This window comes from Pongo pygmaeus, chromosome 3, assembly GCF_028885625.2.
Source record: "Pongo pygmaeus isolate AG05252 chromosome 3, NHGRI_mPonPyg2-v2.0_pri, whole genome shotgun sequence".
Taxonomy (NCBI): Eukaryota; Metazoa; Chordata; class Mammalia; order Primates; family Hominidae; genus Pongo; species Pongo pygmaeus.
In genome coordinates this window covers 105,649,672-105,676,453 of record NC_072376.2, presented here as the reverse complement: position 1 = coordinate 105,676,453, position 26,782 = coordinate 105,649,672, and the positions used below count along the sequence as shown (strand labels likewise).

The 26,782-nt window shown below is 34.3% G+C and overlaps 1 protein-coding gene across 2 annotated transcripts in view; it reads right to left on the bottom strand.

Moving 5' to 3' along the window:
* Positions 1-26,782, bottom strand: part of GRID2 (glutamate ionotropic receptor delta type subunit 2) — a 1,522,941-nt gene that overhangs the window by 611,148 nt on the left and 885,011 nt on the right. For both annotated transcript variants that reach the window (XM_063663917.1, XM_063663916.1), the window contains exon 5: positions 7,130-7,183. In XM_063663917.1, the coding sequence (XP_063519987.1) occupies positions 7,130-7,183 (54 nt within the window). The remainder of the gene's footprint in view (positions 1-7,129; positions 7,184-26,782) is intronic.

Here is a 26,782-nt window from a genome sequence, read left to right as displayed (position 1 = left end):
GGGAAGAAAGAATCTGTCATTCTGAAAGAAACTAACAGACAATCTGTCTCAAAAAATTCACTTGAAATTTTAGTCTTGACATGTGATCTCAAAAACAGTTTAACAGTGATATGAAAACTTGATTAGGCAGCTATTTTATATTTACGGAACTTTACTTGCGCATTTCAAAACGGGCATTTCGAGAGTGGCAGATGCAAAGTTATATAAACACTGAAAGACAAGTGATCATTTAATCTATAAAGAGATCCATTTAAATGGAAAAAAGTCCAGAAATAAACTTGTGTATTAAAATGTTATACAATCTACTAGGATCTATATTATTCTAATGCTCTGAATTTTTAAAAAATGTTTAAACTGTCAGATATTTTAAAATAATCATGTGAAGAACTAGTTTACCAATAAAGCACTCACTCTCCCAAGCCCCCAGCACCATTAAATATCTTAATCTTTTAAAAGATATAGAGTATTCCTGAGCTCTAAGTAATTTAAAGAACCCAAATTATAAAATTATTTTCCTTCTTATATTCTTTATTTATTGAGTATATTCATAAAAGTAGAATTAACATTGCAATAACAAATGATTAAATATTTTTTAGTGACTTAACTTTTCTATTTTACTTATTTAGGCTAAGGAAGCCTTTTTTCCCAAAAATAATTCACCTAGATACTTGAAAACTACTAAGAATCAAAGTCGATATGTCCGACAAAATATTCTTATTCACTTTGCTTTAATAATTTAATGTTGGTTGAATCCTGAACTGTGAAAGCCCCGAGGAAGAAAAAAGGAATGCTAAAATATCTTCTGGGGATACAACTCCATCTAGAAACAGCCATTTCCCAGAAGAAAACTCTTAGGAGAATTGAATCATCCCTGAATCCTTGTAGTATATCGGCTTTAGGTTTAAACGAATAAGATTGTGGGAAGAAAAGACTCTCAAAATCCATTAGATCAGATGCCAATTTAGACTAAAAATAACTATTTCAGAGGAATAGTTTCCTTTTTCCCATTCTTATACCTCTTAGCATCTAACAAATATTTTGGCTCATAGTAGGTATTCAATAAATGTTGATAAATACAAAATTTATTTAATGAATGAATGGTAAGGTTTTATCATCTTCTAAAGACTTATACCTGAAATTTTAATTCTAGACACCAGAATACTTTAAAATGTTAAACAATTCTAAATAAAGCAGGTTTTAGTATTAAGATTAAGCCCTCTACTATGTGGTGTTTGTTTGTTTCTTATTTGTTTATATTTTTCATATTTTAGCAAAGATGACCCTTTGATGCTTCCATAAAATTTAACATTAATATGAATCAATTATGCAAATGTTAAAAAATGGAACAAATCCAACTGTAGGCTATGTACCAACAGAAAGAGAAGCAGGATGGCAACTTTCTACTTGAAAGCTTAGAAGTGAGCAGTTCAATTCATCATTAAACCAGAAAAAATTAAAAACATCCATTACACATATAGGCTTTTTAAATCTCAAAACAACAACAAAACCCCCCAAACCGGCCAGGCACGGTGGCTCACGCCTGTAATCCCAACACTTTGGGAGACTGAGTTGGGCAGATCACCTGAGGTCAGGAGTTCGAGATCAGCCTGGCTAATATGGTGAAACCCCGTTTCTACTAAAAATACAAAAATTAGTCAGGCGTGGTGGCACATCCCTGTAATCCCAGCTACTCGGGAGACTGAGGCAGGAGAATCGCTTGAACCCAGGAGGAAGAGGTTGCAGTGAGCCAAGATCACGCCATTGTACTCCAGTCTGAGTGACAAGAGTAAAACTCTGTCAAAAAAGAAAAAAATAAAACAAAAAACCAAACCAACAACTTTCTCCTTAAATGTAGTACTCAGCAGTGATTAACAGAGAAGAATGTCTTACACTATTCAAATTAAGTAAAAAGCCAGTAAAGTCACATCAAGACAACAAAGGTGATATTCGATATTATCAGGCAATAGAAGGGTATATGAAGCATTGTGCTTCTTGCAGCTCTGAACAGTGCACATCTTCCTATATGAATTTCTAACTGTTGTAAAACTTAAATAAAGTGTTAAGCCATCTGCTTCAGGGCCCTGAAGGGATGACAATACTTGCATGGAAAGGCTGCTCTGAGCTGGATCCACTGATTGCGTGGAGAAGATAAATACTATTACCAAGCACTAACATATGATTGATTACACCATATGAGCTAGCACAGCCTCTCATTATTATAGCACACTTAATGCAAATGAAAAAAATATATTGTTTTCAAGTTTCTACATCAATTTCTATCATGATGCACAATGCCAACTTTGATTTATATTCCCTCCTTTAAAAACTATTGATGCAATAAGATTAAATCAATGTCTGCAACCCATTTTAAAATTAGCAACAAAATAATAGCTACACAAACAAAACTAGACAGATTCATGTTCTCCATGTTCAGCCAAAATGGGCATTTGCATCTTTTGAGGGTTTTTTTATTATTACATTTAGAGTTTATTAGCTTCCTAGCAATATTGAGAAATCCATTTTTTTTCTTTTATAGAAACTAGGGAAAATTATAATTCATCCATTATAAATTCCTATAAACAAGCATGTAAATGAAAAGTGTGCAAGAAAAGTATAAAAGTTATTTTCTGAGGCATATTTCAGAATAAGGTGGATGAATGAGAATAAGAAGGCGGGTGAATGGAATAATTTGAAAGTAAGAGTGTTGATTTTGGATATACCAGCCAATAATGGTTTTTGTTTTTTTTTATGGGTTAAAATACAAAAAACATTTGCTCATTATCTGAGTTTTAACCTTGTTCAGATAAAAGTGGTAACCAGTGTAATGTAAATGGTATGGGTTGTGAACATTGTATTTTTAAGAGGCTAGGCAGTGTGATTTGCCCAAAAGAAATTATACTTCTGCTGGAGGACAAGAAAGTAGGGCTGTGGGTAAGAAAGAGATAATGGTTTCAGTGATGGTGATGGTGAGGTTTTATTAGACAATTCACAGTAGAAAACCTGTTTGAAGGATGAGAAAATAATTGAGGTCTCCTTAATCATCTCCTAGACTTCTAACATGTATTGAGTTATTTACCAGTGAGATTGCTTTGTTTATATGGATGTTTTATTTTGCAAAATAGTGGCCCAAATTATGGAGCATCCACTTAATGACAATATTTTCATTTGTAACATTTTATGAAATAAAATTTAATAAATTTAAAAACATGAATCATAATGCTTATGAAAAATACAATAAAACATAAATTTTTATTATTCTTTCCATACTATTTATTACCAATGAAATACATGCTAGTCTATTCAGGCCACACCTATACAACATGAAGATGCCATTTCTTCCAAAGTACAAATTGAGTCTTAAACAGTGGGTAAATGACCATGTTTTTCTCAGAAGCTCTACTTCAGTTTATACTTTTAAGTTCAGGTATACCTGTAGAAGCTAAATTGGATATTAAAAAAAAATTAATTAAGGGGTTCCTTCTGCAATCTTATCAACCAATAGAGGAGAATGGCCATTCCAATTTAGTGATTGTAAGCATTAATTCATCCAGATTAATCCATTTCTCTAAGGAGGTAAGAAGTCACTTTATTTTTCTAGTAAGGTTGGTTGACATGAATAGGTAAAATGACTCTCGCTGGTTTTGCATCAGGAAATCTGTGTAGTCTATCCCCTGTCCAAAGTAAGATGTGAAATAAAAACAAAAAATTAGAAGAATCTTTATTTCAAAAAAAGTAATCTAGAAAATAATTAATACAAAAAAAGCTAGTGACATAAATAGCTCCCATCAGATTATAACTGAGGCAGTAGAAATTTCAAAAATATAAACCATAATTATCAAAAAATATTTATTTATTACCAATTAAATACATGCTAGTCTATTCAGGCTACACCTATATAATATGAAGAGGCCATTTCTCCCAAAGTACAAATTGAGCCTTAAACAGTGGGTGATCATGTTGTTCTCATGGTCAAAAACAAAATTCTAAGTGAAAATGTATCAAAAAGCATGTATCAAAAAACAAAATCCTAAGGGAAAAGAACAAACCTGGAGACATCACGCTACCCGACTTCAAACTATAGTACAGTGCTATGCTAACCAAAATAGCATGATACTGGTACAAAAACAGACACATAGATGAATGCAGCAGAACAGATTGCCCAGATATAAGGCTGCATACCTGCAACTATCTGATCTTTAACAAAGCTGACAACAATAAGCAATGGGGAAAGGATGCTTTCCTTTAATAATAAATGATTGCTGGGATAACTGGCAAGCCATATCCAGAAGATTGAAACTGGTCCATTTTATTATACCATATACAAAAATTAACACAAGATGGATTAAAACCTTAAATGTATAACCGATAACTATAAAAACCCTGGAAGACAACCTAGACATAGAAATGGGCAAATATTTCATGACAAAGATGACAAAAGCAATTGCAACAAAAGCAAAAATCGACAAACGGAATCGAATTAAACTAACAAGCTTATGCACAGCAAAAGAAACTATCATCAGAGTGAACAACCTACAGAATGGGAGAAAATTTTTGCAAACTATGCATCTGACAAAGGTCTATTATCCTTAAGTTCTACAAGAAACTTAAGCAAATTTAAAGCAAAACCAAACAACCCCATTAAAAAGTGGGCAAAGGACATCAGCAGACACTTTTCAGAATAATACATCATGTGATCAATAATCATATGAAAGAAAGCTCAACATCGCTGATCATTAGAGAAATCTAAATCAAAACCACTATGAGATATCATCTCACACCAGTCATAATGGCTATTATTAAAAAGTCGAAAAATAACAGATGCTGGCATGGTTGTGAAGAAAAAGGAATGTTTATACATTGTAGGTGGTGGGAGGGTAAATTAGTTCAACCATTGTGGAAAACAGTTTGGTGATTTCCTCAGAGACCTAAAAGCAGAACTACCATTTCACCCAGCAATCCCATTACTGGGTATATACCCAAGTGAATATAAATTGTTCTGTCATAAAGACACATGCATGCGTATGTCCATTGCATCACTATCCACAATAAGAATGACATGGAATCACCATAAATACCCATCAACAGTACACTGGATAAAGAAAATGTGGTACATATACATTGTGGAATACTGTGCAATCACAAAAAAGGAATGATATGTCCTTTGCAGAAATATGAATGGAGCTGTAAGCCATTTTCCTCAGCAAACTAACGCAGAAACAGAAAACCAAATACCTCATGTTCTCCCTTATGAGTGGGAGCTAAATGATGAAAATACATGGACACAAAGAGGGGAACAACACATTTCGGGGTCTACTGAAGGGAAGAGAGTAGGAAGAAGAAAAGGAACAGGAAAAATAACTAATGAGCACTAGGCTTAATGCCTGGGTGACAAAATAATCTGTACAATAAACCCCCATGACACGAGTTTACCTACATACAAACTTGCTCATGTACCCCTGAACTTAAAAGCTAAAAACAAAACAAACAAAACAAAACCAACCAAAGCTTTACACTGAAAAAGATTAAGTTTTAAATTCTATTATCATCACTAATAGTTGTGTAATATTTGCTGAATTGTTTAATTTCTTTGAAACTTAGTTTCCTTGGAGAAAAATTGAAATGAAAATATTTAATTTGAAAAGTTATGAAGGTTTATTAAGTTCCTTTTCCTTTGTCTTTCCCTCTATCCCAACGTTTAGTCATTCCACATGAAAATTAAGACATACTAGAAACTTAGAAGGTATCAGAACTTTATTGAAAAGCAGACCTCCACATACGTACTGCCTGAGGAAATCTCAGAAAAACCTATCTTATTTTGACATGATAAATACAGTTAAAATTCATAGAAACCTAAAGTTTGGCAGACCAAAAACAGACTTGTAAGGTGTTTTCAGTGTCTTTACTCTGAAATAAAAAGGATCATTCCATCAATGAAGTGTAGTGTAGGAGAAACAACTTGAAACTGGGAATTATTTTCACTTTTCTGTGTAAAAAGAGGAAAATAATTTATTCTCTATGTACTTCATTCCCTCAGTACTTCAGAGAATATGGTTTAGTATTCCATAAAATAATATATGAGAGAATGATCTCTGAATTTTAACGTGATATGATCATTATTGCAGTACCATTCTTGAGTGTCATTTGTCAAGCACTGTGTTAAGAGCACCTGATAATACCTCATTTAACTTTTATTATGAACATGCAAAGTAATTGTTATTATACTTGTCCAAATGAATAAACTGAGGCACAGGAAGCTGATATCCATGTTAAGACAGCTACCAAGTTTTATAGCCAGGATCAAACCTATCTTGCTGACTATAAAACCAGGATTCTTATCCAAAAATACTATTTTGTCCCTAAAACAAATCTTATTATTCTAGAATTCTGTATTTAGTATAATGAATAAATAAATATTGCATTATTTTTATTCATAAATAATAGGTATGACCAAGTACTACATCTTGTTGAGGAAAAATCTATGGATCACATTACTTGTCCATGACTGATCTGCTCATTGTTCCTTCCATTTCTGACTGGCAGGTCCTAATGGAACAACTTATTTCACAGGGCTTTTTAGGTTGTAATATATTTTTAATCTTATGTATTATCCTTGCAAAAATCAAAAGACTTTCACAAGAATTTGACAAGTCTAAAGATTTGAAAACAGTTGTACTTCCTTACGAAAAGGGAAAAATCTGTTCTGTGTTTATTCATATTCATATGCTGAACTTTTTAATACTCATGTAAGCAGGGTGGACATAACAGTCCTAGAAACAACATTAAAATATAAATGGAACACAAGCACTCCACTGGGAGGAGTTTACTTTGCTTACAAAGTAGAACTGTACTTTTTATAAAGATGATCTCCTTGAGCAGGCAGTATGAGCCAACAGAAAGAGCTAAAAGAGACTCAGTGAGAAAGACTTTCTCCATTTATTTTATTAATATAAAACCCTGTATCATTTTTAAAAACTCTTCATTCTATTTTTGTTAAACAGCATTCACTCAGTAAGCTGAATGTTTACTTCAAGTTTTGTTTCCACTTAAAAATTCAAGGTCATTGGAAATGCTACAATTATGTATGTGAAAAAAGGACACAGAGTTAAGAATAAGGTTTAGTTGGCTTTACCTCATTTATAATGATCCAGTGACAGTCAAAAGCAACCAAATTCGTCTCTACAACCTAGAATAGAAAACAAATCAGCTATCAGTCAAAATTAATCATGCAAAACAAACCAAACTAAATGAATATACTTTGCAAATGACAAAAAATGAATCGTATGTTAGAAAGGTCTTTGTTACTCAATTGAAGATGGAAAAATTATTAGCAAAACACTGTAGATGCATTTGTATTTGACACATAGATGCATTGTAGACTTGCTAATTATATTTGAAAATATAATTCATCAAAACCTAGAAAACCATGGGTTTCAACAGAAAAAAATACATAAATAAAATATACTGTTTTGTGATTTAACTGAGAGTGGAGAGTGGAGTTAAAATTTCAAATCACATCCCCCACTCGAAATAAACTTTGATGGCTTTTTATCATCTACCTAATAAATATCAAAGTACATAGCTTCTACAATCTGGCTCTAACTTAATATTCTTATCTTTTGCTACTTCTCTGTGTATATGCTTTCTACTGTTTTGACTAAGTAAACTGCTCTGTATTCTCCTGAAAATGTTTGTAACGTGTATTCTAAGGTGATCTGTTCTAAAATTATCTGAAAGTTAAATACCAAAAGTGATAGGCAACATGTTAGCATTAAAGCATGGGTAGGAAATTTTAGTAGATTTTAGATTGCTAATAAGATGAAAATAAATAAAACATATTTAAAAGGAAGAACAAAAATATACGGGTAGCATTCTTGTTTGACTAACTTCAGATACATTTATTCTAAATGATTCTTGGCTTAGGCCAAAGAAGTAAGCCTCAGATGTGTGCATGCATGCATGTGTGTGTGTGTGTGTGTGTGTGTGTGTGTGTAGTAGGGGCAGTTTCTATATGAAGGTTTCTACTCTACTAAATCTTATCATACATACTCTAAGACATGTTCTTTTGATTTATGCATGGCATGGGCATATAATAAGTGAGACTATTTTGTAAGAGGTCATTCTGTTGTTTTTAGCAATAATACTCAGCAATTGGGTTTCAAATGAAGATGCTTTCAAATAGCTATCAAAGAGTTGTTGTAGAAGGTGAATTGCATTTTGTTGGCTATTCTTTGTCCTACCGAGAAACACCTGCTAAGAGGTGCATTGCATCACAAAAAGTAAAATTGGAAATATATTTGGTAAGTGACTCAATGTTTTTTCAAAGTATGTAATTAGTTGCAGAATCTTTGTTTTTTAACATTTGGTACAAGTTTCATACTATTCCATTATACATCACATTGTTCCCTGTGACTTTATTGAGGTGTAGAGATAGTACATGATCAGAGAATTGAGGATATGTTATCTACTTCTAAGCTTTATTATTATTATCTTTTTTATTTTATTATTATTATACTTTAAGTTTTAGGGTACATGTGCACAATGTGCAGGTTTGTTACATATGTATACATGTGCCATGTTGGTGTGAAGTGAGCAAAGGATTTGAACAGACACTTCTCAAAAGAAGACATTTAGGCAGCCAAAAACACATGAAGAAATGCTCGTCATCACTGGCCATCAGAGAAATGAAAATCAAAACCACAATGAGATACCATCTCACACCAGTTAGAATGGCCATCATTAAAAAGTCAGGAAACAACAGGTGCTGGAGAGGATGTGGAGAAATAGAAATACTTTTACACTGTTGGTGGGACTGTAAACTAGTTCAACCATTGTGGAAGTCAGTGTGGCGATTCCTCAGGGGTCTAGAACTAGACCATTTGACCCAGCCATCCCATTACTGAGTATATACCCAAAGGATTATAAATCATGCTGCTATAAAGACACATGCACATGTATGTTTATTGTGGCACTATTCACAATAGCAAAGACTTGGAATCAACCTAAATGTCTAACAACGATAGACTGGATTAAGAAAATGTGGCACATATACACCATGGAATACTATGCAGCCATAAAAAATGAAGAGTTCATGTCCTTTGTAGGGACATGGATGAAACTGGAAACCATCATTCTCAGCAAACTATCGCAAGGACAAAAAAGCAAACACCGCATGTTCTCACTCATAGGTGGGAATTGAACAATGAGAACACTTGGACACAGGAAGGGGAACATCACACTCCGGGGACTATTATTATCATTTTTGAAATATATGTATACTCCACTTATAGGTGAAACTTAATATTTAAAATATAACCTATGGCAGTTTTCAGTTTTAGATTAAAAAAAAAACAATCCACTTTATACCAGTAATGGTAATCCTTATTTCAAATTTTCTGATTGTTTTACTTTAAACATCTAAGAGAAAAATAATGAATAATTTATTAAAAATAAAAAGTAATAGAAAATACGTGAGACTCCATTAGATTAAAAAGACTTCAAACTAGAAACTAAGATATAAGGAAAGTGGGTTTCTGGGTAAAATAAAGAGAAATATGTTGTACAACGGGGTAAACCACTACTAAAATATGTAAATAGAATTCAGAGAAAAAGAAGTGAATACCAATAGATACGCAGTATGGATTTAAAATACTTCTGAAGCAATAGTAGTGCAGTGATTCTATTTAGCTTAAGTTATCCTCATTTTAAGCTAAATAATAATCTTCGCTATGTAATCAGATAAAGCAAAATTTAAACTATAAGCACTCTGCATCACCTGTAGAAATTACTAAATGAGAAGTTGTTTTGTGCAATAGCATTTATGGACTAAGTAGAAGGTAAGAGTTATGATGATAACTTATTGGTAATTTATCTAGACCATGAGATTTACCCATGGCTCTTCATCTTAAAGTATGTTAGGCAAAAGCAAGAAATAATATTGAGGCACAAATCTTGTATTTCAGTGAAGAAGAAAGACAAATGTGTTGTCTAAAGCCATGATTCTACTCACTGTACTATCCTCTGTTGCTTAGGGTCAGCAAGGAGATAGTCTCTCCTTCTGGTCTCTGGTTTTATTCATGAGTATTAATATATAAGATATTTTAGCAGCATAAATTTGTTACAAGCAAACATTAGCACATTACTACAGATAAATAAATAAATCATCTATCTTCATGTTCTAAATTGAGTGCTCTTCACCATAGGCAGGTACTAAGTATCTGTGAACCTTCAGTATGAGTCCTGTATGTCTTAATGTGCATTTTCAAGAAAGAGTCTATTTGAATCTCTTTTGGGTCCTCAAGTTAACAGGTCTCCTACCAGTTCTATTGGACCAACTATTCTAAAATCATTAGTCCTCAAATTTAGTCTCCAATTTAGGTTACTAAATGAATTTAAAAATACCCTGCCCTACAAACAAGTGAGTGGATACAAAGTTTATCAGAAAAACTAGACTATATTAATAGCATAATCATTTAAACTCACCTCAATTTTTAAGCAAAGTCAAGGGTTCATGTGGTAGAAACTGCTAGATGATCATCAAAATCCCTTCTCTCCTTCTGCTGGGACACTCAGCTAGACTATATTTCCCATTCTCCACTGCAGGGTAGGATTACAAGGCCATGTGACTGAGTTCTAAGCCAATAGAATGTGAGCAGAGTGATGTATGCCACTTTCAAACCTGACTCATAAAACCTCCCATGTTCTTGTGTCTGCTCTCTGTCCATTCCAGCTTAGTAGGATTGTGACGTCACGCCTAGAGGACCTTGGAAGCCACAGTAGCTCCAGTGCATGGAGCAGACTCCCCTTTCCTACTCTATGCTGTGGTACTGAGCTGACATGAAACAAACCTTTAGTAGTGGAATATTACATTTTGGGTCTACTTGTTAGACTAATTTAGCCCATCTTATCTTTAATACAAAGCACTTTTATTAACTTCAGCTATGCACTTTTTCTAATCTTAATAAATTTTAATAAACATACTCACTAGAGTAACTTTTAATTCTGTGATTTTATAAAGGCATGATTTCAAAATTATGCAATATTTCTTGGCCTTTTCAAAAATATTGAATATTTAGAATCTTTTTTACAAACACATTTTTATCTGGAGAAGAAAAATGAATTATACTAGAATGGTCCTTAAGAATAAAAAGACAGATATGTCTTGTCTTTTTAATTATATATCAATGTATATGCAATATACACAACTAAAATCCATGTATTATTGTGACACCATGTGTTAAAGAAGATTGAAATTTTTTGTAATGTTCTACACAGAAAGTTAATTCTTCCATTTATTATCTGAGAAAATATTCACTAAACAAGGGTTACAATTTCCCTAGGTCTAGGTTAACATCTTCATGCATAACCAGTGGGCTGGCATGAGTTCTCTGAGATTTTGTAATCAAATGTTACCAAAATAAAGCAATGTTAAAAAGTCACTGAATAAAAAGGTAACTGATATCAGTAATGGTAGGAGCATTTAGTAAGGGGAATAAAAAGATAAAATGGAGTTCAATAGCCTAGACCTTGGAAATCCAGTAAGCTTTCTGTTCTCTCACTTAAATGAGTAGTGTATTATACACACACATACACACACACATAAAATAATGTATAGTAGTATGATATATATATATATTCAGTAAAGCATATATGCACTTATACGCATATCACTTCAAAGTGGTTAAAACTCCAGTAGAAGTAGAATTAAAGGGAATAAAGGAGAAAAAGGAGTGATAATATTATTTATGCTTCTCACATATTACCAAATTGAGCTAATATGGAGTGAGCACTTATGAAAAATAATTTATATAAAAAGAATTTCTGAGCTCTTTGTGTAGATAACAGAAGACAACCATTATAAATCCCAAATCAATTCACCTGATTGTTTTTATAGTTTTAAATAATGTTGATCTCTTTCCACTTGGTAACACTTGCAGCTATATAATGCTGTATCACACTAGTGGCATTACTAACTTGAGGGCTAAATTACTTCTGGATTTTAGAAGTTATTTGAAGACAAGCTAGAATTTTTAAAGCCTTTATATTTACTGCCACAGGAAAATTGTTTTCTTTTCCCACATTCCTTATCTATTTAGCATATCTTCTAAATCTCCTATTTTAGCAGTGAACATATTTGAAATCAATGAAAGGAATTAAGAAATTTGATTGCAATTTTCCTTTTTTCATTTGGAACCTATTTAATATCTAGGCACATCATTGTTATAGTTGTTTGGGCTCATTGTGTGAATTCTTAGAAATATTTTACAAGCTCATAAACACTAGTTGTGCTGTTCAAACAAAAATTTCAAAAAGTTTTCGATTATTATAAATATCGAAGGTATTAAAATAATATTGATTTAAAAAAAACACTATCCAATGAGGACTCTATTTAATAGTATGCTTGGTTATCAAAATAACAGGAAAGATTGAGGTATGACTTTCCCTTGGTAATGCATTTCCTCTCTTCCTCTTATCCTGTAATTCTCTTTTGTCATTATACATGTGCACATTAATAATCTAAAAAGAGCATGACATGTTCATAGAGAGTTGATGCCACTTTGAAATATAGTAATGTAATTATAACAAATGAAACTATCCCACCTCCCAAGAAGCTGAGCTTACTGTAAGGGAATTGAGCAAAAAAGGAAAAAAAAAATCAAGTCCTGTCAGGAAGACAAGCAATGAGTAAGGACAGACCATCTGTCACTGGCAGGAACTTTAGAACTTCTGAATCTTTGGAAAAGCTCGACAATTTATCACTGTGTCTTCCATCATTCATTCTCAAATCTTTAGATGTGCTAAATATAACACAATCCAATGCAAGGAAATCAACAACCCTGCCCGAGCTTGTTTCTCACTAGTAATAAATGTGGAACAGTTCCTACAAGTGCAGGGGACGATTTAATTGACTAAACAATAACAGCAACATGCTGTTTATCACTCAACCTTGTGGCTTAACTAAATTAAGCTTGTTCCTTTTGCAGGATGTACTAAATATTACACATTTATGCAGACAGTTCCAGTGCTTTGTGCACCTGCACCAGCAAAGATATTAGGTGTTTGCTTCCCTATTTCTAGCCCTTCCAAATCATCAGGTGGAGACCAGCAAGGGGCATGCATAGGCAGAGGACACCAGCAGAAATGCTGGAACAAGTGGCTAGAGAAACACTAAAGAGCTTCCCTTCCTGGCTTCTCATCTATAGCAATATTATAGCTTACTTATATCAGCACTTTTGGGAACTATATTCTGTAGGACACTAGTTCCACTAAAAGTAATGAGTTTTCCGTAGCTAAGTAGATTTAGAAATATTGGGCTAAGCAAAGTTAAACAGATGCTATTACCACATTATTCTTCAAAGCTTTAAACAGGTTAACATGAATATAGAAATATAATTAACATAAAAATTATATTAATATATACTATTTCACTGATTGATATTATGGAACATATAGCTTTGTACTTGTGAGTGCAATCTCTGAAGTCAGATTTAGTACCTTTATTTTCTGAGTGTGACTTTGAACAAATTATAAACTTGTTTCCTTTTTTGTCAGTAAGAATAATGATAGTGCCCACATAATAGAATCAGAATGAACATTAAATGAGATAATGGTATATGGTAAACTGTCAGTAAATATCAGCTCCTCGCATTTCAGTTCATGTGCCTTATTGATCTCTAGGAGAAGATATTTGGATTATAGAATATTTCAGATGGATTTGACCACAGAAACCATTTTTTTTCCACTGCAAGTCTCATGGGATTAGTACGGTTTGGAACATGTAGACTATAATCAATGTTAATTTAGCCACACATTTCTAAAGGTTCTAAAATTTTACTGAAATACCAGAAGGAATTTTGTCATTTTAAATTGCAATCCCACAATAAACCTACAGAGAGCATGACAGAGGAAAATATTTCCAGAAAACAAAAATGAAAGATAACTTACTGTATTTTATATAAGATACAAATGTATATGTAATGTTTTTGACCAAATGGTGATACTTGTTCTTCTTTCCTTTTAATTATTTTTATCCCTATTTAAAAACAAAATAGACAAAATAAAACCACAATGTTCTCTCCAACAAAACGGAGTATGTAGTATATAAAGTTTATAGTGTATAATATATTTTTAGCAAGGGCTTTGTGGATTTACAGTTCAAACTATATCCAGTTGCCTGAGTGTTGCATATGGCCAAAGTGCACTACTATAGAGTTCTGCTAAAACTAAACAAACACACACCAACCAAAAAAATGCAATTATTATAAATACTATGTCTGAAACACAGTGGCCATAGAAAACTCCAACCTTCTCAAGGTACAGTAAACATGTACATGACCTAGTTTTGTTTTCTTCACTTGTTTTCTTTAGCTGGTTATTGTTGCTGTTTTTCTCATTAAAGAACTGAAGCCAAGACATAGGGAGACTGGAGTATTGTCTGTTTAGATACCATTTTTAAATCCCAAGAATATCCAGCAGATGGCATTAGTAATCCCTCACGCCAACACTGGGCAGCATGGGGATATTCTGAAAGGACTGTCTTGTTTGCATTTCCCCTTGAGCTCAGCATGGATCCTCAACTGTCTTCTGTTCTTATCCAAGCAGCCACTATCTGCCATTCCACTCTGCTTTTTTGCTTTAGAATCTCTGCTCTGATCTTCCAGCTGGAAGACCACAAATACACTTTCATCCAAATCCTCTTGCCATTACTGCCAAAGTTATTTCATAAACGGATATGCTAGATTTATTGTTACTGCTGTGCAGTGGGGTCTTCCCACACCCCGTGGGAGATGAAAATATGCCACCACTGAGACTTAGCCAACACTGTGCTACCTGCTCTGCTTCTTAATGTGTAATGCAAGAAATAGACTGCATTCATCATGTGGCATAGACCAACTTTCCTGTGTTCTATATTATTGAACAAAGATTGAACAGTGATTAAAAGTAAATTCATGATTTCAGTATTTTACCTCATGAGAATAAAGATTTAAAAATTATTGCCGGTGTCAGAAACCACTGTGTTACTGTCTTTAATTCTTTGTGAGTTTCTGCTGGCATTGGGGTTTTTTTGGATGTTTGCTGTGGTGATTTCAGGTGCATTATGCCAAAACATTAGGAAAAGCAGTGTTTGTTGAAGGAGCGCTCATCCCTTGCCTATTTTACCGTATGCTAATATGTTAACTTTTGGCACCATCAGGAAATTACACTAAAATATTTATTTTCTTGTAGCTATTATTTTTTTAATAGCTAAATGACCCTTGGCAGAGTAAATTAATTCTTAAGTACGACAGGCAAACAAATGAATATGAGTTCTTAGTTGGATTTTGATCAACGCTTAAAATAATTTGGGGGTAAATTGGCACTTAATTGCTAGGATTTATGAACTAAGGCTTTCTTGCTATCTTGAAGCCAATAAAGAAAAAATAAAGTTCCTCAAGTCTATTGATCACGTCTAAATGCAATATATGAGCTCTACACAGCTGTGGACTTTCATGCTTTGCTTTGTTCCTTTTGATCTCTTCTCAGTTTCTCTCTTTGACAAAGTGTTTCTCATAACTCAAATTGTGAACAAAATGTCAAACCCTTCCCATTCTACCTCCCTAACCCCAAGCAGTATTATCCCAACCCTTATGCTTGCCTGACACTCTGAGCCAACCTCTATCCCAGCCTTAATGAAATCGTAGTTAGCTATGTAAGTGGCTGTGAGGGCCATGTTGTACATATTTTATATAACCCCTTAGTCCCTCTGGTTCAGCTGTAATGGCTTTCCTGCTGGTCCTCTAGTATAGTTCAGCCTTTGTCTTTATGTTGCCTCCTGGATTGCTCTTCCATTAGAGACACACAGATAGCCCCCTCCTTCATTTCATTTAGGTCTCTGCATGTGACTTCATCAGGCATGACTTCTATGATCATCCATTCAAGAGTCTCTGTTACTTTTGTCCTATACTTTAGAGCATTTATCCCACCTGAGACAAATAAACACACACACAGTCACTTATTTACCATCTCTTTCTGTTCTGTAGAATAAGCTTCATGGTAGTAAGGACTTCATTTTGGTCACTGGTCTATCCCTTTACAGTGAGTGACACATAGTAGGGTTTCAATAAAATGGATTGCTAGGAACGGGTCAGATTTTTTTTCCTAAATGTTGCTTGCGGAAATAAGAGAACCATATAGCCCTAACTCGTCCTTATACATCTGTGGAGATCCATACCTCACCTAGGACTAAACTATTTGATAAGCTCATATAAAAAGGAAGTCATTAGAAAAAATTTTAATTAAAAAATTAAATCAGAAAATAAATCAATTTACATTTTCTCAAGTGAGAAGATCTTAACTATTTACATAGTAATTAAGTTAGAAATATTAAATTCAAGATCTGCAAAGCCAAATACTTCAGGACTTGGAGACTATCTGATACTAGAAAAATAAAATGAAAGTTGAGTAAATGGGCTTGAATTCAAATGCTGGGCCTCCTTAACTGTAACAAGGTATGTTACATACTCTGAGTCTCAGGTTCCTGATGAGCTGAATGACATTTTCTTCATGGAGGCATAGTGAGGATTAAATGGCTAAATGTATCTAAAGCATCTGGAACATCACATGTGTTCAAAAATCATTCAAGTTACTGTAATACTTTTGACAGTACTCATAAATGGTCATGTTTGACAACATTTATTCTGTCCAGTAAATGCTTATTGAATGCTATTTACAGTATGTCAATAATAATAATAGTATAAGCTAATATTTGTTGAGTGCTTACTATGTATGACACTATGTGTTTTTATATACACACACACATACATAAATAATAACTCATTTAATTATCACAACATCCTTATCATGCAGGCACTACAACTATGTGCATTTTAAATACGAAGAAACTGAGAAACAAAAAGTTAAAGTAACTCACCCAAATCATAAAGTGAAACAGGAATGGATGCGAGAGTTAATAATAAGTAAAGACATGTTCTACAAAATTTTCTCATAGCCCTCTGCTTCTAAGTTGCAGAACCTGTTATGTAGTGTTCAAAATTAGAATAATTACAGTTAAACTGAATGTTGCAGAACATTCTGTGGGATACACTAGACTTTTGTTTATTTATACTCCACTGTGTTAACTTACGTGCATCCATTGTATAACTGATAAAGAGACTAAACCATAGAAGACTTTGAAAAATAAAGGTCCATGACTATTATAGTACATGACTATTTGCCTTAAAGTGGTATAAGAAAATGTGCTTTTCCTTTAGTAAGACTTACTTTCCATATTCTTTTCAGAATGAGAGCAATTTGCTACACTGGTTAACTGATTAAACATTTCATGTACACACACACATACACTCACATACACATGTATATTCCTGATGTTTAACCAGAGAAGTATTTGCACCTGACCCTTAACCAGAGAAACAGTTATCTGTTACTGTTCTTTCATCACAGCAAAACTTCCCATTGCCACCAGAGGAGGAAAACAAAAAACCTTCTAGAGGAGAAATCAGACAATGATTCTTAGATACTGTGCCAATAAAGCAACATGGCAATGAAGCATCTAGTTTCTGTAGTTAGACAGTTAATTAGTCTACTACTGTTCTTACACTAATGAAAGTCTTTGTGTAGCTTGGTAGTATACTAGTATAAGTAGCTCATCGTTGATGAAGCGACTATGGAGGCTAATTATTTCTCATTACAAAACATTCCTAGTTCAATATTTGTGTTATCCTTGGACTTTTCCAGTATTACACGGGGATTTTGCTTTCTAGAATTTTAAGAGTGGCATAAAATGTTGATGATTCTACTAGAATTAAAAGACTTCACAGGAAAACAAAAATCAAAAGGTTTTATTGTTTTTCTATGCAAAGTATCCAAAAGAAAATGCAGGGAAATGCAAAAGGTGAATTTCCATGTCCATCTTCCTAAGCTACTTGTGTTCTCAAAGTAAGCTCAGGAGGTATAGTCTTTGAAATTTTTACTGAATCAGAACAGGACCTTGGAGTCTTCTGGGGTTTCTAAAATTTATTTCATAGTTTCTTCCATAAAAAGGCAGCTTTGTGGCCTACTGTAAAAAATGTTTTCAAATGGTGTTGGGCTTGACAGCATGGAAACTTTCCAGAATTCCAAGCAATTGACTTCCCTGCCTGTGTTATTTCACTAGGATGAAGTATAAACTACCTTTTCTTACCATTGAAAAATTACCTTATGGTGTTCGAACTGTGTTTAGTAACAAAAAGTCAGTTGAAACTGAGGTACCAGATGCCAACTGCTCAAACAAAATGTCACTTGCAGAGCAGAATTATAGAATTCGACAAAGGAACCCATTTATGATCACATAAAGCAAGAACATTCAAAGTCATCTGCTATATTTTAGTGATCATAACCTTTCTTAAAAATTTTACATGTATGCTTATCTGTCAGTGTTTATGATTGCATACTTCCTATAAAACAATTAGAGTTACTCTGAATGCCATTTATATGTCTTAGAATTCACTGTTCTACCTTTCCTAGAAATGGAACACACAACTGGGTGCTTTGGTGTTATTGCAAATTCATGGCTTCTAACCCCTAGTTAAAGCTGACCCTCATTCTTTTTCTGTATATAGTCAGTTCTGCTCTGCTTCCATTCTCAAGGCAGTGACAATTCAACCTTCCAGTGTATTGACATGTCCCACCTCAAGGGCTGTGTCTCATCTTCTCTGCCTGATGACTTTGTCCAGCTTATTTGGCCATACACAAATATAACCTGGAATATGGCATATGTTAGAATTACTGGAGATCAACTCTCAAACAGTGGGGCTGGAAGTAAGTACATAAATGTTTCAGTCTCTCCATTCTCCACTGGGTGATTCTGAGATATATTCCAAACACGCTTTCTCAGATGGTTCTCCACAGGATTGAGACCTATTTGCCCACAATTGTAACCCTTTCTTGTTAACACATGCTTGACTGGCTTTTCTCCTTACCCTCTCTCATGTTCACCACTTCCTCACTTGTGCTTCCTGGGAACACCTCCTTAATAAGCCATCTGCATTCAACTCTTTGTCTCAGTATCTGTACCAGTAAGTCAAACTGAGTCAGCCTTCCTATACAAATTACACAATTTGTTACGTGAGGGGAGTAGTCCTATAGTTAAAATGAAGATACTTGTAAGAAGTAGAACATACGTTCCAACTATCCTATACATAAAAAAATTAGAACAAAATTCTTGAGAAATTAAAATTATCCACAATCTGTCCATAGGAATTGTCTTTTTGTAATATACCCTTAAGCCACTCTCATAATTCTAAAAAGCTGTGTACAATGTATTTGAGGATTGTTTACATCAATGGTGCTCAATTTTAGCATACATTATAATCACACCTGGAGGGCTTTTTAAACACAGATTGCTGGGCCTACCCCAATAGTTTCTGATCTAGAAGATCTGTCATGGGGTATGAAAATTTTAATTTCTAACAAGTTCTTAGTTGATGCAATATTGTAGGTTCGGCGAATGATTTTGAGATCCACTGTTTTATGAAGAGTCCTGGTCAGGGACTGAATGAATTTGAGTCTATATTATTCAACTAATAAACAAAGCCATTCTGCCTTGTTGAGCACCTGAAAAATGTACCAGACACATTGCTAGGTACTGGAGTTGTTTCAACAAGCAAGACAGAGTTTGTCCTGTTTTAAATGAGCTTTCAGACTGGCTACACTGGATACTTATTAGGATTATGAAAAGTATGCCAATACCTGCCAGTCCATACATAATAGTCCAGCAGAAATAACTAAAGACATGCATCTTTCCATAGAAGGAAAGACAAAAGCCTTGTTTTAGAAAAAATACTATATTTTCAAGCCTATTGTAAAGAGAAAATAGCTTATCTGAAAAAAACTCCTTAAAACACACTAAAGTGTTATATTTATACCTCAATCATTGCTACACAAATTATAGCTTTGCACAAATTAGTTTGATGACACATATTTTCTATTTGGGGTGATGTTATTTACAAGAATTAAGTTTTCAGGGTTTGTAAACATAAACTTTTTTTTTCCACTACCATGTTTTGTTTTTCTTTTATCATCTCAAGTGACAAGATCAGCCTTGAGTATAGACAAGCAATTATATCCTGAAATACATCATTGGATTCCACTGCTCTTTATTTCTTACATTCCATTCCAGGTTCAAGAGTAGGAATGAGTTCCGCTAAACTGTTAAATAAATGACTTGTCAAAGCTTGCTTCAACTAACTCCAGGCAGATAAGGAGAAAAAAATCTTGAAGATTACTGTATGTATTTCTGCCATTTAGTCAGTTTTTATTTTGAGAATCAATCTATTAGGAACTACAGAATGGGACTAAGGTGTGTTTCTGTCACTAGAGCTGAGGCCATAAATGCTGTGAGGTACAATTGTGGCCTATAATTCAGGGGGTATCCTGGAGATGTATGTCAAGACTTTCTTTGTCTATTTTAAAGAAGCACATACCCGTTTTGAATCTCCTATATATATCGTAGTTTACTGAAATAATTATCAGTGTTTCACAGTTAGCATACATCTCTATTTAGCACAATTTCACAGTTTACTCATGTCAGAATACAAAAGGAAAAGAGCAAATAAGGATATATTAGTCCATACTCATGCTGCTCTAAGGACATACCTGAGACTGGGTAATTTACAAAGGAAAGAGGTTTAATTGAATCACAGTTCAGCATGGCTGGGGAGGCCTCAGGAAACTTACAATCACAGCAGAAGGGGAAGCAAACACGTCCTTCTTCACATGGTGGCAGGAAGAAGTGCAGAGCAAAAGGGGGAAAAGCCCCTATAAAACCATCAGATCTCGTGAGAACTCACTATCATGAGAACAGCAGCATGGGGGTAACTGACCCCATGATTCAATTACCTCCCACCGGGTCTCTCCCACGACACGTGGGGATTATGGGAACTACAATTCAAGAAGAGATTTGGGTGGGGACACAGCCAAACCATATCAAATGATCTATTTGATAATGATCCCTTGGTCTCCTTCAGACCCAAGGAGATGGGCTGACAACTGTAATTCTGAGAGCCACTTGTATTCCTCTACAGAAACAGCCATTAAGCAGGCTGGCTGACTGGCTTTAAAAGCCTTCCTTCCAAGATGAGTTGATGATAGAATTATTAGAAGAGAGTCTTTAAGAATATTCTGGTAGCACTAATTCTTGTGCTAATTAAGGACAAGGACATACTTGAAGTAAATATTCTGTGGTTTTGATCACCACAATTGTTGAAATGATGTGATCTTTTTGTTGTTGTTTTGCTTTTCATTTCTTTTGTAGACCCACTGGTGTAACACATTTTAAAAATATATGCATCCCACTACAGAGCAAATGATTATTATCTCATGAAATAAGGCAGGCAATACCTTAGTTCAGTAGGCCTTGTTCTTATGGACACATTTCACCCTGATTTGCAGTATGACAGTGTGGTTAGCTCAGGATAATTTTAAAATCAACAGAAATCTCCTTTTTTTTTTTTTTGAGATGGAGTTTTGCTCTTGTTGCCCAGGCTGGAGTGCAATGGCACAATCTTGGCTCACTGCAACCTCTGCCTCCCAGGTTCAAGCAATTCTCCTGCCTCAGCCTCCCGAGTAGCTGGGATTACAGGCACCTGCCACCATGCTGGCTATTTTTTGTATTTTTAGTAGTGATGGGTTTTGCCTTTCGGCATGTTGGCCAGGCTGGTCTTGAACTCCTGACCTTAGGTAATCCACCCACCTCGGCCTTCCAAAGTGCTGGGATTACAGGCGTGAGCCACAGTGCCTGGCCTGAAATCTCCTTTCTTAAGACCTACCCATCCCTTGCTTTTAGGAATAAAATCTTGTATCTTACACTATAAGTTGTAAACTATTCACTGAAGTGTTTATCATTCAAGTTTCTAATGTAAGGATTTAAGAGAAAAATGTATTTGTTAGAGAAGGCTATCTATTTTCCTAAAAATAGAATATTGGCCTATCATACGGCTTCATTTTTCAAGTTCTTTAGGTGAGGTGTGAAATTATTTTAAATGGAATGATTTCAGTTGCTGGTTGCCTCATTTTGTTAAAAAAGCAAAGTGTTAGTAAGGTTATGGATTCAGTTCCTCTCTAGGTAAATTACTGTTCCTGTCTTCTAGAATAATGGTTATGTCTGTAAGGGGACTATAAGACATTAGCCCCAGTGAAAATAAAATGGAACATTATCCAGTCACCATCAAGTCTTCAAATGTAGAATATAAAGGGCAGAATATTGTTGTTATAAAGAGATATTGTGAAGGTGTAAAAAGAAAAATGAATGGTCATATAGAAATAGATAGAAGATATTATGGGTATAATGAGCAAGCAATTTATGGTTGGCATTTTCCAGAACATAGTGCAGAGATAAAATTTTCTTGAAATGTTTTTGATAAATAAAATATGCTTAAAATGAATTTTGAGTAAATTAAAAGCAGCGATTGATACTGTTATGAAGATAGTTACATATTACTTCACAATAAGAATTGATATGGCCGGGCAGATTGGGCTTGGATAAAAGCAATTTGGGACACATGGGAGAGAATTAGACAAATCTGGGTGTGACAAAAAGAAAAATAAATGTTTATTGCTATTTTCAGTATTATTCCAAAAGTAAGATTGTTTAAGACAATGCTTAGTGATAAAGAAATAAAGATATGTAATAATGGCTCTGTGCACAATTTATAATTTGTATAAAATACATTTAGAGTAAATTTGTTAAAATTCTATTTGTATAAGTGTTGCAAATTAAAAATTACATATAATTTAAAAATCATTTTGTGGGTTCAATTATGTTCAACAAATTAATGTTTCTATTTATAAGGGCCATAAAGAATCTCTCTCAACATTTTAGAAGTTAGGTATGTGAGCAAAGAGGAAGACAGCTTGCTATGGCAGTTCAGATTCTGATATACAGAGTAGTAAGAAGCAGGAAAGCAGCATTTCTTACCAACTGATCCTTTAACATGGTTACATTCTTTCCAGGTATGGTTTTTCATCATACATACTACCAGTACATTATTGCAAAGACTATCTAGAGTTTTGCTATTTTTTCTGCTAAAAATGAATAAAAATCTGCATTAAAAATAAAATACATGCTTCTTCATCCTTCTAATTTTATTAAATTTTATTTTGCATGTATACTATTAAAAATGCATAATCAACTTTATCTGAAATTTTCAATACTTGCAATTATGCCAGATCATTCTCAGAACTAATAAAATTTCTAAGATAAATTAAGATTAATTTCTAAATATTCTTCAAATATTTTGTAGATTATCTACTGTAAGCCATAGAAATCACAAATAATTTTCAAAAATTCTAAGTCATATTTATATTATATTGAAAATTATACTTAACTTTCTTTTACTTAAACTTGCTTTATGAATAAAGGTCTTTGCAAATCTAATGAAAAGAATTATGTCAAAGACCCAAAACATCCAATATGAATTATGATTCAAACAGCAACACAAAAGAAAAATAATTAGTTAAAGGATGATCTAGCTCTAAAGCTAGGAAATAGCATAGGTCATATTGCTAAATTGTGTATTTTCTCTCTGTCCTAATAAAAGTTTACACTGTTCAGAAATCCTTATCTTTAGCTTTGAATATGACTTTAAGAAACTTAAAAAGGAAACATTTCAAATGGAAAAAATGTTATTGAGAGCCAAGAAAAGGACATTTTTAGGGTTGAGAGTTGGATATGATTTGGAATCTGAAACACCTCAAATATTTGCTGTTTGAAATTCAAACTATAATTGAAATTGTCAGGTGGTTCACCAAAATGTCAAGGGTTATCCAATCTGCCAAATTTCTGAATGAAGTTGAAAAGACAGTAAATCTTGGATAAAGAATAAGATTTTCCTGCAGAGCTGAATTAAGTCCTCTTTATTAAGTCAATGGCTATATCAATTTATAGAAATCAATAGTGGCTTTTGATATGTAGTTTAATAAAATATAGAAATCTATATTAAATTCCAGAAATATCAAGGTTATAAACAAGAAGTCTATATAAAGACAATACAGTTTGTTGTTTCTTTTTATTTTAATAAAAACAAAAGTGTTAGTTCCCTGTCTTGAAACATTTTATTTTAATTTAGGTAACAAATTATGACATAAATATAAAGAATGAAACCAGTAGGCATTCTAAACTATGCCAATTTAAAATATAATATAAAAAATAAAAGTAAAGTCAATGTGACAAGTTTGAACTTCAGTAGTTGTAAATATGCTCATCCAAAGAGGGCAACAGAAATTAAAACCACCAATACTGGTGTCATTCTCAGAGTTCAAAGGGAAAAAGTTACCACTAGATGAGGAGGTAAGGACTTTGATCTATTGCAGGCTTTTTATACACACATTTGGAGCAGAAACAAAAAAATCTTACTCTGAAGTTTGTTTTTTTTTTAAAGATGAGATTTGTGTGTGTGTGTGTGTGTGTGTGTGGTGTGGTGGTGGTGTTGTTGTTTAGTACCACACAAAACTATCTGTATATTCCTTAGCTCCATATTCCCTCTGTAAGGTACAGGTGGTAAAGCAATTTGGAATCAATGGATATGTGGATACTTCAGTATGGTGCTGAACAAAAAATTAATATGATTGAGTGAAAGTACACATTGAATTATCAGTCAGATCCTCCCTGGAACTAGAAAAAAATGTTTAGATGGCTATTGCTATGATCTGAATGTTTGTATCCCTCCAAAATTCCTGTGTTGAAACCTAGTCATGAAGGTGCTGGTATTAGAAGATGGGCCCTCTGGGAAGTGATCAGGTCATGTGAGCAGAACCCTCATGAATAGGATTAGTGAATTTATAAACAAATGTGAAGGATCTGGTTATCAAATTTTGCCCTTCTACCATGTGAGGATGCAGTAAGAAGGCAACAATTTAAAGTAGAAAGGGAGTCCTCATCAGACACGGAATCTGTTGGCAGCTTGATCTTGAACTTCTCAGTCTCCATAATTGCGAGCAATAAATTTACATTGTTTATAAATTACCCATTCTAAAGTATCTTGTTATAGCAGCCCAAACTGACTAACACAGAATTTGGTACCCAAAACTGGGGTGCTGCTATAACAAATAACTTAAAATGTGGAAGCAGATTTGGAACTGGGTAATGGGCAGAACCTGGGAGAATCTGAAGGTACACATGCTAGAAAAAGCTATGAATTTACCATAAAATGGGGTTCTTTTGAGGGCTCTGAAGAAGAGAACTGTAGAGAAGGCCTCAATCTTTTTAGACATTACCCAAATGGTTGTGATCAGAATATTGATTGAAATGTGTATGATAAAAGTCATTCTGATGAGGTCTCAGATAGAAATGAGAAACATGTCATTGGAAACCTGAGGAAAGGTGATTCTTATTATTAAGTGACAAGGAACTTGACTGAATCGTGTCCCAGGGTTTCGTGGAAGGTGAAACTTACAAGCACTGAAATAGGATATTTGGTGGAAGTACTGAGGATGTAGCATGGCTTCTCTAAATTGCTTATAGTAAAATGTAAGAAGAGAGAAACAAATTAAAGAAAAAATTATAATCAAAATGGAAGCAGAAAAAGATCTGGAAAATTCTCAGCCTGGCAATGTTGTAAATGAAAAACAGAGAACACCAAGGATGTGACCATTCCACTGTTTGTATTTGATAAGATTACTATGGATTGGTGGAAGCCAGGGGCTCTTATTCATCAAGCCAATGGACAGATGAACTTCACAAATGCATCTCAGAGATCATCGGGCCGGCCACTCCCATCATAAGCTTTGGGCCTGCCACTCCCATCATAAGCTTAGAAATCCAGGACCTTGGGAACAGAAAAATTTTAAGTCTCTGCTCTGCCCATTCTGGAACAGCACTCCTTGCCCTGTCTTGCTGTTGCTCATGTGGGCCCAGGTACAGCTTGGGCTGCCTCTCTGCAAGGTACAGATGGTAAACAATGATGGCATCTGCACAGTGCCATCTCCACAGGTGTAGATGCACAGAATTTATGAGCTGTGGAGGCACGGCTGACTCTAGATTTTGAAGGAAGCTCCAGAGAGTCTGAGGACCTAGGCAGTGAACTGCCACAGGAGTGGGGCCACCACAGAGAGATCCCATTAGGGCAATGTCTGGTGAAGCTCTGGGGGTGAGGTCACCCTTGAGATTCCAGAATAGTACAGTCTTCAGCATGCAAGTCTAACCTGTGAGAGCTACAATACTGGTTGCATTCCTCAAACCGTGTGAGAGCTGCAATACTGGTTGCATTCCGCAAACCCTGTGAGAGCTGCAATACTGGTTGCATTCCGCAAATCCATGTGGGCAGGGCTTCCTGGAAACTTGGGGGCCCGATGCTTGACCCAGTGTGCCTGAAAGGCAGGATATCTACTCAAGAATTATTCTCCAGCCTTGAGATTTAATGTTGTTTGCAACATTACATTTTGGACTTGGGACAAGTTACCACTTTTTTTCCTTTCTATTTCTTCTTTTTGGAATGGAAATGTGTTTTCTATGTCTGTCCAATCATTGCATGTTGGAAGCACATAAGTTGTTTTATTTCACAGGCTCACAGCTACAGGCAAATTTGCCTCAGGATAATTCCCATCTTGAGTCACACCCATATCTGATTTCGATGATATTTAGATGAGATTCTGCACTTCAGACTTTTCAGTTAATGCTGGAACAAGTTAAGACTTTGGGTGCTAGGTGCAGTGGTTCACGTTTATAATGCTAGCACTTTGGGAGTCCAAGGCGGGTAAATCACTTGACAAGGTCAGGAGTCGAGACCAGCCTGGCCAACATGGTGAAACCCTG